This window comes from Anomaloglossus baeobatrachus, chromosome 2, assembly GCF_048569485.1.
Source record: "Anomaloglossus baeobatrachus isolate aAnoBae1 chromosome 2, aAnoBae1.hap1, whole genome shotgun sequence".
NCBI lineage: Eukaryota > Metazoa > Chordata > Amphibia > Anura > Aromobatidae > Anomaloglossus > Anomaloglossus baeobatrachus.
Window position 1 is genome coordinate 148,471,574 of NC_134354.1, and position 14,976 is coordinate 148,486,549.

Here is a 14,976-nt window from a genome sequence, read left to right on the forward strand (position 1 = left end):
TATGACAAGTCATGAAGTTGACTTTGAAAACAATTTCTGAAAAGACCCTAATCTGTTGTCAGTATGTTTTCATGGACAGAAATGTTGCTGATGCTTTAAAATGTAATTGCAAAATGTACTAAAAAAAGGAAGTTAGAATCCTAAATTAATTGCATGCATAAAACTAATGTACTGTATCTGATAGCCAAAAATGAGCCAAAAATTAGATTGCTACATTTTGAATTTTCCTTTATAGATTTGTAACACAATTCAAGGGTGGCCTTACACAATTTGTAAAGATGTGATGATTTTGATTCATATTTTTTGCAGCTGAATATTTTCATCTAATAAGGGATATGTAACATGGCTCGTACCATCCAAACCATGAATGAGATGCCTTAGACTGGCAATCATTGAAAGGACCCAACTTTGTATCGAGACTTGTTTTCAAGGCAATGCCCCATGGGAAAAAATATGTAAAATGGCTCATACCAGCTAAGGCATTTCACTCATTCAGCCAAATAGTATCCTGCTTTGCACAAATGAGAGGCAACAATCCTGAAACAGTGATGTCTACAGATGGGTCTCTGGCTTGACTTATTGGCATATTTTTTTTTCCCAAAAAGCATTGCCTTGAAAATAAGTCTCCAATTTGAGTTGAGTCTCTTCAGTGAAAATTAGTATCTGCTCCCTGAATCGAACTGGGAATACCTTTCAGTCTGGAAACTGTTTGCATGAATTATCTTAGATGCAATTGAAATTAAAAAAAAACAAATGTAAATGAGAAACAAAATAATAAGTTAGGTAAAATATAGTATGTGTGCAAGTCATTTTGATAAGGATTAAGAAGCGGAATCTGCACCTAATCAGTAGAAGCACACAATGTCTGTTTCAGGTGGATTCTGCCTGGAACCTTCTTAAAACCCCCCACTAAAAAAGGCATACAAAGAATTAGCATAATGTACAGCAATGTAAAAATGAAAGTAGTATATATATTCCATCTTCTGTCACTTCTTTTAACCTCTTAAGGCTTTGAAAGCTGGGAAGCGATTAAAAGATGTAGCATGATCACAGAAAACACCAATGAAGATTCTTCAGTAAAAACGCTGCCAAAGTTTTCCTGAAGCGTCATAAGGCTGCTTTACACGCAGCGACATCGCTAACGAGATGTCGTTGGGGTCACGGAATTCGTGACGCACATCCGGACTCTTTAGCGACATTGTTGCATGTGAAACGCAGGAACGACCGTTAACAATCAAAAATCCTCACCATATCGTTGATCGTTGACACGTCGTTCTAATCCCAATTATCGTTGCTGTTACAGGATGCAGGTTGTTCGTCGTTCCTGTGGCAGCACACATCGCTATGTGTGACACCACAGGAATGAGGAACATCACCGTACATGCGGCCGCCCGCAGTGAGGAAGGAAGAAGGTGGGCGGGATGTTCGGCCCGCTCATCTCCGCCCCTCTGCTTCTATTGGGCGGTCGCTTAGTGACGCCGCTGTGACGCCGCACAAACCACCCCCTTAGAAAGGAGGCGGTTCGCCGGCCACAGCGACGTCGCTAGGCAGCTAAATCAGTGTCACAGGTGTTAGCGATGTTGTGCGCCACGGGCAGCGATTTGCCCGTGACGCACAACCGACGGGGGCGGGTGCTTTCACCAGCGACATCGCTAGCAATGTCTCTGTGTGTAAAGCCTGCTTTAGTCTTGGAGAGCTTTGCCACCATCTGACAGACATTGCACATACCCTTACTAAGTACCTGGCTTGTGCCTCCTCCATTGTTTTCTAGTGATTTGTAAAAAAATAGGGATGATTGATGAAAGTTGTCGTCACTACCCGATGCCTGTGTGTAGCTGTACTTTACTGCTGTTCACAGTCGATGGAGCAACATTCGGGGAACGTGGACTACAACGGAACTTTGTGGGACCCCAAGCCGGTTTTCATTTTTGGTTGAAAGGCACATGAAAGGCACTAAATGGTGCAAGTGTAAAATATATAATCTACTGATTTAGCAATTAAAATCTGCTTATGTGCATGCTTTAATTTAGCTCTCCCTTCTTGATCAATTCGCAACAGGTGTTTGATCAATGAAACACCCAATACATTTTGAGGTTCAATTAGAATTGGTATTTGAACAATTAGAATTGGTATTTAAACAGTCCTCTTCATCATACTGTTCACATTTTGACATCATGAGACCAAGACTACACCTAACAATTGATCATCATTGTGCGACTTCAAGCAGGGTGCTCTCAGTCAGGGTGGAAACACATCTATGCGAGTAAAATCGGTCCGACTGGGCTGAAAAATACTCGGCTGATTTTAGTTCACGTTAGGTGCGAGTGCAACGCAAGTGCGATGCTTTTTGCTCGCGTGTGTGTTGCGATTGCGATGCTAGTTTCATGCAACATCTTAATTAGATAAAAGCTATTACACATGTGTCATTTAATTAACCTATGGGAATGTGCTGTCACATTCATCTAATGAGCAAAGTTACTGCCACACTCGCAAATGTGAACGGTGGTGCGCGTGTGTGATGCTACTTTTAATCCCCTTCCATAGGAAATCATTGGGACAAATGGTGCGAGAAACTCGCAAAAAAGCAGCATGCTGCGATTTTTTTCTCGGTCCGATTTGGACTGAGAAAAAAATCGCAGATGAGAGCTGAATCATTGACTAACATGTGTCCGATTTAAATGCGAGTTTTTCTTGCATTGCTCTACTGCGAGAAACTCGCAAGTGAGAAGCAGCCCTCAGAAGTGGCCACTGAGCTTAGAGTGTCATCAGCATGTTGCACCAGAGATACAAAAAGACTGGAAGAATCACAGAAAGGCAGAGAAGTGGACAGCCTTGGGCCACATTCCACACCGATGACTGTGAACAATGTCCTTTGGAACCAGATGATTAATGCCACACAGCTCCAGACATATTTAAGGGAGGTGAGAAGTACCCAACAGGGTTATTTTGTAGGTCAGTACAAAGCTTAGGGGAAATCAATCTTAATTAAATTAAAAATAAATCTTTATTTTTATATAGTGCTAACATATTCCGCAGCGCTTTACATACATCAGGAACACTGTCCCCATTGGGGCTCCCAATCTAAATTCCCTATCTGTATGTCTTTGAAGTGTGAGAGGAAACCGAAGAACCCGGAGGAAACCCACACAAGCACGGGGAGAACATACAAACCGCTTGCGGATGTTGTCCTTGGAGGGATATTGAGCACAGTGTAGATTTGGGTCCTTAATATTTAGTGATTGATTAAAATATTATTCCCTGTCATTTCTGACAGAATGTTACTTGAAGCAGAATACGACTCCTAAGTGACTAGGACCGACCCGTATGTCTTAGTGACGACTTGGGAATGTGTAGACTTTTTCCAGTAAACCGATTTGTGACTTGGACTGAATCCCTAATCTTATTAATGGCGCTGTGTATTTGGAAGTTTTCTAACTAGTTTTATGTACTCAAAAGCTTTTATGGTTTCTAGGTTCCGTGATATGACCCCATTACTGCTCCTGCCCAATAGTAAAGAGGGAATAACTGCAGAAGAAGGCTGTCACTAATGATTATATGTTACTGATTGCTGAACCTTTTTCCTAAATGTAATTTTTGTATCTCAGGCACATTACAATATATGGCTCCGGAGATCATTGACAAAGGACCTAGAGGATATGGTGCTCCTGCTGATATCTGGTCTCTTGGATGTACAATTATTGAAATGGCAACAGGAAGGCCTCCATTTCATGAGCTTGGGGAACCACAAGCTGCCATGTTTAAGGTACATATTATATGTCAGGATTTATTTTTTAAGATTTCTCAGTAAGGATCTTTTCACGTTAGTGTTATTTCATTCCATTGAGGATCACTTTTACTTTTTCAGGTATTTTTACACCTAGTTATCTGACTTTAATTGTGGCCAGATTCTGCTCTGAAATCCACATGAAAAAGTACTTACATTTCTCTTTGAATAAGCTCTATATCAATTATTGGAGTGTTTCTGCTAGTAAATATGCTCTAAATCTGACTACTGAATTTGCTGAAACAGAAATGCTCTATATAGAAAAAGGTGCTCCACAAAACTGTTTTGAAACATGTTTTGACATCAATTTTTCAGCTAGAAAAAAACTGTACAGTACAGACAAAAAGTTTGGACACACCTTCTCATCTCTAGAATAACTATTAAGAGGAGACTTTGTGCAGCAGGCCTTCATGGTAAAATAGCTGCTAGGAAACCACTGCTAAGGACAGGCAACAAGCAGAAGAGACTTGTTTGGGCTAAAGAACACAAGGAATGGACATTAGACCAATGGAAATCTGTGCTTTGGTCTGATGAGTCCAATTTGAGATCTTTGGATCCATCCACCGTGTCTTTGTACAAAAGGTGAACGGATGGACGCTACATGTCTGGTTCCCACGGTGAAGCATAGAGGAGGAGGTGTGATGGTGTGGTGGTGCTTTGCTGGTGACACTGTTGGGGATTTATTCAAAATTGAAGGCATACTGAACCAGCATGGCTACCACAGCATCTTGCAGCGGCATGCTATTCCATCCGGTTTGCGTTTAGTTGGACCATCATTTATTTTTCAACAGGAAAATGACCCCAAACACAACTCCAGACTGTGTAAGGGCTATTTGACTAAAAAGGAGAGTGATGGGGTGCTACGCCTGATGACCTGGCCTCCACAGTCACGAGACCTGAACCCAATCGAGATTGTTTGGGGTGAGCTGGACCGCAGAGTGAAGGCAAAAGGGCCTACAAGTGCTAAGCATTTCTGGGAACCCCTTCAAGACTGTTGGAAGACCATTTCCGGTGACTACCTCTTGAACCTCATCAAGAGAATGCCAAGAGTGTGCAAAGCAGTAATTAAAGCAAAATTTGGCTACTTTGAAGATCCTTGAATATTAGACATGTTTTCAGTTGTTTCACACTTTTTTAAGTATTTCATTCCACATGTTTTAATTCATAGTTTTGATGTCTTCAATGTGAATCTACAATTTTTAGAGTCATGAAAATAAAGAAAACTCTTTGAATGAGAAGGTGTGTCCAAACTTTTGCTCGATACTGTATATGAATATAAAATTATAAATTAAGACTAAAGAGATTCATAGATATAAGTATATTAAGGCGAGAAAGGAACTGGAAAAAACAAAAGCGCAATAATATTTTAACCTAATTACAACCACTGAGGCAGTGAGGGATTTTGCTCACCTGATTGGGCTGTGTAGGCGCACTGTGCATGATCGGAGGTGCAGAAGCTGTTCTCCCGATCATGCGCAGTGCATCTCTCTGAAGCCGGAATGCGTACACCCGGCTTTAGAGGCAGTGCCGCTGCCAAAATGAGCCACGCACATGGGCAAGATTTCCAGGACGCCAGCTAAGTACCTCCTTATTGTTCTGGCTAAACCACAAAAAGAGCAATTCAATTTTCACAGAAAAATTCACAGCAAGAAAGGGCAACAGTGTTTACCTGCCCAGGCCACATAATGAAATACACTCACAGGATGAAGCAAAACCCCTTAATAAAGATGGAGGCCAGAGGTGCAAAACACTGATGGAGCAACCACTCACACACTGACACTCCATGGAGGGGGTGATTGCTTAGTATTAGAATTGCACACAAATGGCTTGTTTAAGGCGCCGTTCACACATGTAGGTGTACAGTGTCTGGCTTACATCCTACTGATGACACCCATACTATTAAGGGTACTTTACATGCTGCGATATCGGTACCGATATATCGTCAGGGTCACGTCGTCAGTGACGCACATCCGGCGTTGTTACCGACATCGCAGCGTGTAACACCAATGAGCGACGATCAACGAGCACAAAAACGTGAAAAATCGTGGCTCGTTGACACGTCGCTCATTTCCTTAATATCGCTTCTGCTGCAGGTACGATGTTGTTCGTCATTCCTGCGGCATCACTATGTGTGACACTGCAGGAGCGACGAACATCTCCTTACCTGCCTCCGCCGGCAATGCGGAAGGAAGGAGGTGGGCGGGATGTTACGTCCCGCTAATCTCCGCCCCTCCGCTTCTATTGGACGCCTGCCGTGTGACGTCGCTGTGATGCCGCACGAACCGCCCCCTTAGAAAGGAGGCGGTTCGCCGGCCAGAGCGACGTCGCAGGGCAGGTAAGTCCGTGTGACGGGGACTAACAAGGTTGTGCGCCACGGGCTGCGATTTGCCTGTGTCGCACAACCGATGGGGGGCGGGGACGATCGCTTGCGATCTCGCTAGCGAGATCACAGCGTTTAAAGTACCCTTTAGACTAGGCGGGCTTCCCATCACTATTTAAGTGCCCCACACAGGATCAGAAACCCTAGTTTATAAGGCCTACATTTATGGGCCTGACTGTATCCTGTAGAAAGATATGATAAGTGTAAAAAAAAAAATAAATAAATAAAAAAAAAAATATATATATATATATATATATATATATATATATATATATATATATATATATACAGTGCCTACAAGTAGTATTCAACCCCCTGCAGATTTAGCAGGTTTACACATTCAGAATTAACTTGGCATTGTGACATTTGGACTGTAGATCAGCCTGGAAGTGTGAAATGCACTGCAGCAAAAAAGAATGTTATTTCTTTTTTTTTTTTTTTAAATTGTGAAAAGTTTATTCAGAGGGTCATTTATTATTCAACCCCTCAAACCACCAGAATTCTGTTTGGTTCCCCTAAAGTATTAAGAAGTGTTTCAGGCACAAAGAACAATGAGCTTCACATGTTTGGATTAATTATCTCTTTTTCCAGCCTTTTCTGACTAATTAAGACCTTCCCCAAACTTGTGAACAGCACTCATACTTGGTCAACATGGGAAAGACAAAGGAGCATTCCAAAGCCATCAGAGACAAGATCGTGGAGGGTCACAAGGCTGGCAAGGGGTACAAAACCCTTTCCAAGGAGTTGAGCCTACCTGTCTCCACTGTTGGGAGCATCATCCGGAAGTGGAAGGCTTATGGAACTACTGTTAGCCTTCCACGGCCTGGACAGCCTTTGAAAGTTTCCACCCGTGCCGGGGCCAGGCTTGTCCGAAGAGTCAAGGCTAACCCAAGGACAACAAGGAAGGAGCTCCGGGAAGATCTCATGGCAGTGGGGACATTGGTTTCAGTCAATACCATAAGTAACGTACTCCACCGCAATGGTCTCCGTTCCAGTCTACAGTTTGCTCATGATCACTTGGAGGACTCTGAGACAGACTGGTTCAAGGTTCTCTGGTCTGATGAGACCAAGATCGAGATCTTTGGTGCCAACCACACATGTGACGTTTGGAGACTGTATGGCACTGCATACGACCCCAAGAATACCATCCCTACAGTCAAGCAAGGTGGTGGGAGCATCATGCTGTGGGGCTGTTTCTCAGCCAAGGGGCCTGGCCATCTGGTCCGCATCCATGGGAAGATAGATAGCACGGCCTACCTGGAGATTTTGGCCAATAACCTCCGCTCCTCCATCAAGGATCTTAAGATGGGTCGTCATTTCATCTTCCAACAATACAACGACCCAAAGCACACAGCCAAGAAAACCAAGGCCTGGTTCAAGAGGGAAAAAATCAAGGTGTTGCAGTGGCCTAGTCAGTCTCCTGACCTTAACCCAATTGAAAACTTATGGAAGGAGCTCAAGATTAAAGTCCACATGAGACACCCAAAGAACCTAGATAACTTGGAGAAGATCTGCATGGAGGAGTGGGCCAAGATAACTCCAGAGACCTGTGCCGGCCTGATCAGGTCTTATAAAAGACGATTATTAGCTGTAATTGCAAACAAGGGTTATTCCACAAAATATTAAACCTAGGGGTTGAATAATAATTGACCCACTCTTTTATATTGAAAATTTATTAAAATTTAACTGAGCAACATAACTTGTTGGTTTGTAAGATTTATGCATCTGTTAATAAATCCTTCTCTTGTTTGAAGTTTGCAGGCTCTAACTTATTTGCATCTTATCAAACCTGCTAAATCTGCAGGGGGTTGAATACTACTTGTAGGCACTGTATATATATTTAAGGTATTAGTTGATATTTTGGCCAAAATACGGATGCTCGCTACCCAACATCAAGGGTCCTCATGCTAGTGAGTCCCTACACTAAATTTAAAAGCTAAACCATAAAAAGAGGAATTAAATTTTCCCACAAATTTTGGCCACAATATCAACTAATACAGTCGCATACTACTGATTGGACCTTTTTGTTTATTATACAACTTGGGGTAGTAATTGATATAATCAACTAGTGACTGTTTTCTTTCTTTACTTATTGCACATTTGCACTTTATGGGTTATGGTGTTGGATACCATAACTGTGGTTACTAGAGGCAGAATAGGGTCAGTGTCCAGGAGTGGAAATAGGGAAATACAGGCATTCTATTACTAGTCTAGCATCCAAGCCTGGGAAATTGGGCCTCCACTACACTCACGCTCCTAGACATACTATCACAATAAGGTATTTGTTATGTGTCACTTATCACAACACTGAGTTGCTTTGTTACCTTATTTTATCCTTTTTGGTTTTTACCATTTTTAATTTATTATTTAATAAAGTATCTATTTTTAGAGGTCTTTTTGTGGTCTTCTGTATTCATTTACTTATGGTTTTCAGTAGGGGCTATGCTCTCAACCTTGTCATTGGATATGAGAACAATTCTAGTAGTTACATATAGGGGTACTAATCGTAACATTTCTTTTACAGGTGGGAATGTTTAAAATCCACCCAGAAATACCCGATTCCTTGTCTGCGGAGGCCAGGGCTTTTATATTACTGTGTTTTGAGCCTGATCCAGTAAAGCGTGCAACAGTAGCAGACTTGCTGAGAGACTTCTTTATGAAACAAGCAAATAAAGGAAAGAAAAGTAAAATAGCATTTAAGCCCACAGGTAAAGTCCAGTAATATCAGATGCATTGTGTCACAGTATACTACCCCATACACCATTGTTCGTTCACCTACAAATGACATTAAACAGAACAAGGATTTGCTCACATAGGCAGGGTCACAGTATCATGGGCTTATAGTCCATTAGCGTCCATAGGAAGGTATGGCAGTCTACTCACACTGGCCCCTCCCAGTGTATTCTCCTCCAGGAGAGGTTCGGCCCTGTGGCCACCTCACTGACCAGCCTGGTTGCAGTCTCCTTCCAGACTGATTTCCATAGATCTGGATTCAGCCTCTACACAGGCTGACACACCCAGAGCTCCCTGCTCTGCAGCTTGCAAACCAAACTCTCTCTCTTCTGTGCCAAACATCAGACTCCATTTTAGAAGTCGTCAGTGACCTCCAACACACCCATGGGCGGGCTATGTGGACAGACAGACCTACCCATCTCTCCGGCCATCCATGATCCTGGGCCCTATGAACACCATGATAAGAACCTGTGGCACTACAGATACCAGCAGGGAGTTCCACAATCATACCACTTCCGTGGTACATACCGACCCTTCACAATCAGGCCGGTCACCATCTTACAATATATATTAGCACACCACACATACATATGAATAAGTAGCAGTACACAAATAAAACACCAACACATCAACCTAACATCAGCCAAGATGCTCCTGCATTAGAGGTATAATCAAGATGCTTTGATTAATGCCACAAAAGCAGTAGAATGGTCTCATTAACTAGGAACAATGTCCACTGCAACAGTGCCTGTAGATTACGGGAATGGCTTGTGGAAGTCTAGGGAAGTAAATCACTTAAAAACTATAAAGCTGACTCATCAAGGCTTGTAAGCCGCAAACGTGGAGTAAAATCTTTCAAAAGTCGCAAAACTTTTGCGCAATTCAGAAAACCAGTTTGAATCAGCTCATCCAAAAGAGATAGACACACCCGTCCATCATAGTCCTCAAAACGGTCAGCTTTTGTAAACCAGAAATTTTACTCTAGTCCCTGGATAGAGTAGGATTTCTGGCACAGCATACGGAGGAGCAAGCCACATAGGAGAGACACCAATTCATTATGTGTCGGGCACTTCTTAATGAATTAGGCAACTTCTGCTCATGCAAGAATGGCATAGCACAAGTCTGCACAACACCAGTCTTCATGAATCAGCCCTTATATTCCTGACAGGTAGTGTCACAGCCAAACCAAATTTCTGTGATTTACATGAATTTTTATCATATATCCTTCTGAAGAGGTCAGATTTTACTGTAAATCCCATACTACTCTCTACACAGCCAGAATACGACAGAGTACACAGTACAGCTGTGTCGGCCTATATCCAGAGAGGCAAAAAAGGGGATTACCAGCATCACAGTTATGCGATATAGTACCAGTTAAGAAAAAGACTGATGGCACATCCTAACTTTCTAATGTGAACAGGTGAAAACTGAACATGAAACATAGTAACAAAAAGGAGACAGTTGCACTTAGTTAGCAAATATAAAGGGGACCCTTCAGCACATTTTACATATAGCAGTAGTTATGGCTGTATAGGTGCTTGTTCCCTGAAGTAGTTATGGCTGTATAGGTGCTTGTTCCCTGAAGTAGTTATGGCTGTATAGGTGCTTGTTCCCTGAAGTAGTTATGGCTGTATAGGTGCTTGTTGCCTGATAAAAATGTAGAGATCTGGTGTGACACCTATCATAGAAGCTATATGCATATCAGGCTGGAAGTGCAGTGGGGGCGTGTTGGGAATTAGTTGGCGGTTCTTTCCAAGTGCAGTGACACGCCCCCACTGCACTTTCTGCTTGATTTGCATATGGCTTCTACACTAGATTTATCAGGACTGGAATATCGGTTCTCTACATAAAAAGGGCTCATTTTAATTGGGGGACTTGTGCTATGCATCCATCCCAATACTTCCATTTGTAAAATCATGCTGACTTGTTCTCTTTATGTTTTCTACATAGTATCAGTTAGCTGAAATGGATGACTCCGAAGAGCTGTTGACATCATCACATCTAATTGCTTTGGCATTATATTGTTGGCGTTGCTTACGTCCTCCAGTAGTACCTGGTCGAGGACGCAGTTCCCACTCTGCCCAGTGTTGCCATATAGCAGTTTGGCATCAGAGTATGCAAAAAAGGCTAAAAGAAGGTAGTCTGCTTTAGGAAGCTGGCGGTACAGGATTTGCTGTGATGGAGCGTGTATTGACATCAGATAGGAGAGAGTTACATGGGGTGTGGGTTTCTGAACAAATAACACACAGGCACACTCAGTGCTTCCTGTTAGTTACATGGCATATCAGTTTGAAAAAAAATAAGGGAATATTGAGAAAACTTAAAGGAACCATATAAATACCTATGTTGCTGGCTCCCCCTAGTGGCAGATAGTGGCAGACACATTGTGGAGTTCAGCAAAACCAAGCTGTGAAGAGGGGAGCTTTAGGCCAAATCCCACAGCACCATATATGAACGCATTCATGCAATAAGACATGCATTTATTTCTGTAGAAACCTTCACCTCCAATACTGACCTCCTCTGCTGACAAGATATGAGCTAAAAAAAAAGTGGGATTACATTATATCAGAAAGCGCATATATAGTCCCTGTGTGTAACATGTATGGCAGGTTCAGTAGCAATAGCCGCGGCCATCAGATGGGCATTCTTGGTATATCATGTTATATTTGCACCTCTGTAATTAACTAACATAGCGTTCGCTTTCATAAAGACTTTCATTCTATAAAGTTATGTAAGGGGCTTGGCCCGGAGCTCTGTTCTCGGGGAGGCTTAGATTAGATGTGTTAAATCTCAAGTAATGAAATAGTTGGGATTACTGCAATGTAACAAACGTCTTTAGAACAAACAGTGTCATAGTGTGATGTGTTATAACAATGTTCTGTAACCATACTGCTCAGGGTGTATGTGACGTCAAACCCACCATATTTCCCAACTTACCTGATATCAAATAATGGGATATTTATTGCTAATGATTACACAGCAAAAAAGAAGGAAGTTCTGCAAGTAAACATAACGTGCACCTTTTTAGGAAACCTCTTTTGTTACATATAACCCTTTTCACCATAGAAAACCAAAGGCAAGAAACCATAATATTGCCTGATAGGAACAATAACAATAGAAAATGGACCTAAGCATAAAAAAATATTCATGGTAGTCCTCCGTTAATGTCCATCTTTTCTTTGGTCCATCCTCTGTGTGTCTTGAAAGCTCAGCCACAAGTGTTTTCTTACAGGGAAATTGTCAGCAGGTTTTTGCTACCCCATCTGAGGGCAATATGATATAGGAGCAGAAACCTTGATTTAAGCAATGTGTTACTTACTGAGCTGCTTGTTGTAGTTTTGATAAAATCCCTGTTTTATCTGCTGCAGATTTACCAGTTTCTGAATGCTGAGCTCAGTATAACAGCACCCAGACCACTGATTGGTAGCAAGGCACAGTTTACACAGAAAGCTGCCAATCAGTGGTGGGGGCGTGGTTATACAGAGCCTATGAATATGCCTACATGGCAGCGGTTTTACTAGTCCTCTAGTCATAATTAGATAAAATTGTGCTTGTATCTAAATATCTGGAAAGAGTCCAGTAAGTGACACATCGCTGGAATCAGGATCTCTGCCTCTACGTTATACTGCTCTCAGATTAGGTGGTAAAAACCTGGTGACAGGTTCCCTTTTAGAACATGCATAAAATCTGCCAGAATAAGGCAATATACAGACAGCCATTGTGCTGGCACATTTTAGAATCTGTATTGTGTCTTCAGGTTCTAGCCTAAAACTTACCTGAGCATGACCAGAACTACAAGTATTCTACTTCAGGGACTTAGGTCATATACAAATGCTATCATGTACCCTCATTATGACTGAATGAGGCAAAATATAATTCTGTATGTTTGTCATTCATTTCTAAGTTTTGGTGTTCCTTAAAACACAGAAGTCACTGCCACAATTGCAGAATGTGTCATCTCCTTCTGCTTTGTGTAACTGGGGTCTTTTCAAGCAATGCTTTTTTGCATAATTGATACAATGCAGACATTTGTCTGGATGAGATTTCTTTCAGCTGACCCTATTGACAATATAATGTCTATTAGACCCCCCAAGACTTTCTACTTGGCATTTTCTAAAGGACTGCACACTTATTTTTGTTAATTAGTTGTTAATTTTTCCCTTCTTTTGAATTGTGATGCATGTGTAGCTGTGCTGGTAATAGAGTTGCATTTGCTGGAGAGTAATGTTGAGTGAACTGTTGGTGCTCGGGTGATCTTAAGGAACATCATAATACTCAGGTGCTCGGCACTCGTTTACCGAGTACAATGGAAGTCAACAGGGAACTCGAGCATTTTCCAGAAGACTTTCCAGAAAGATGCTCGAGTTTCCCATTGACTTCCTTTATACTCGGTAAACAAGTATCCCACACCCAAGCATTAAAATGCTCGTTAAGATCACATGAGCACCAAACAGTTCGCTCATCGCTACTGTAAGAGGATCGGTCACTTGCCGTTAATATTTTTTTTTATTGATGTAAATGTATCTGTTCTTCTGAATCTGGAGTTATTTGTTTTCGTTCTTGCTCTTCTCCATTCCTGAGATATTCTCTGTTTCCTGCACATAAAACTTGTCTCTTTAGCCAACTGGGCGTTAAGAAGCGTTGAGCACCACACCTAGTTAGCTTCAATTATTAGCATTATATTCAAGGAACGGAGTGGTACAAGAAGAAAACAAGAATAACCCCGGGTTCAGGAAACAATAGCATTTACACCAGGCAAAAAAGTACATATATTTGGCAAATGACAGGTCCTATTGATAATAAAACAGCTGTGAGCCCTGAACGTTTTATAAAGGTGACTGTACACCAGTATAGGTTACATTTTGCATAAAAACACAGTGTAATGTGATATTGATAAGGCCAGTGTTATGATTGCAGATTACAATCGGAGTACATCTCTGCCGCTGCCGGTGCCCGGGGAACTGGCAGGTAGCAGTAGCAGTGAACATGGATCAGTATCGCCTGACTCAGATGCAAAGCATGAATTATTCTTTGAAAAGGCTAAAAAATCGAGTACTGAAAATCCATCCAACAAAGCTCCTATGTCCAATTTATTGAGGTGAGTGCACTAGTCACTGAAGACTGTTTAATTCAGTATACACCAGGAGAAGAGGAATGGGTATGATTGCCGGTCTGCTGTATTTAGAGAGACATCCAGGAGTAGGTCAATAGTGATTTATTTATATGCGTTTCAGAGAGAACCCTCTCCTTCCTCAGGAAAATCACATATAAAGGAGGTGTACATAGCTGGGTATATATAGGGAGAAGGTATCTCAAAGCACCGTCTTTTCAATTTTAACCCCATAGCGACGGCCTAACGTCTCAAGACGTCGGAAAAACAGGGTACTTATTCTGTTCCGACGTCTTGAGACGTCAGGCCGGAAAAAGGTTGTAGCGCCCCCCAGTGACGAAAAATCTCGGGGGTTTCAGCTACCGGGGGTAGCTGAGACCCCCAAGATTATGAATCGGGGTGTTTTTTTTGTTCCCCGATAATGTGATCGCCGGTATACACCGTATACCGGCGACAACATTAAAAAAAAAAAAAATGGCAAATACTACTAATTTCTTTCTCATCTGACATGATCAAACATGTCAGATGATAAAGAAATATAAGCCCCTAGTGCCCCCAAAGCCCCCGGTACCGGAGAAAATCACCCCCCACCCCCCACCCCCCCCGGACATCCAAAATGGCGCCGACGCGCGGCGAAAACTCCCGCCGCCGCCGGCTCTGCATTCATTTCCCTCCGATCTGAAATGATCAAACATTTCAGATCGGAGGGAAATGTCCTCCCCCTGATCCCTCCTCCGGTCCACCGGAGCTGTCTGGTCACCGGAGCCCCCTCCGGTTCTCCAGACCTTGCAAGATGGCGCCGGCGCGCTGAAAGCTGCTGCTGCTGCCGCCGCATTCATTTCCCTCCGATCTGAAATGATCAAACATTTCAGATCGGAGGGAAATGTCCTCCCCCTGATCCCTGCTCCGGTCCACCGGAGATCTCTGGTTCCCCGGAGCCCCCTCCGGTTCTCCAGAGCCCTCCCTCCG

At 42.5% G+C, this 14,976-nt stretch overlaps 1 protein-coding gene across 2 annotated transcripts in view; it reads left to right on the forward strand.

The window, feature by feature from the left end:
- Positions 1 to 14,976, forward strand: part of MAP3K15 (mitogen-activated protein kinase kinase kinase 15) — a 272,744-nt gene that overhangs the window by 227,707 nt on the left and 30,061 nt on the right. For both annotated transcript variants that reach the window (XM_075335432.1, XM_075335433.1), the window contains 3 exons: positions 3,606 to 3,763; positions 8,689 to 8,872; positions 13,815 to 13,995. In XM_075335432.1, the coding sequence (XP_075191547.1) occupies positions 3,606 to 3,763; positions 8,689 to 8,872; positions 13,815 to 13,995 (523 nt within the window). The remainder of the gene's footprint in view (positions 1 to 3,605; positions 3,764 to 8,688; positions 8,873 to 13,814; positions 13,996 to 14,976) is intronic.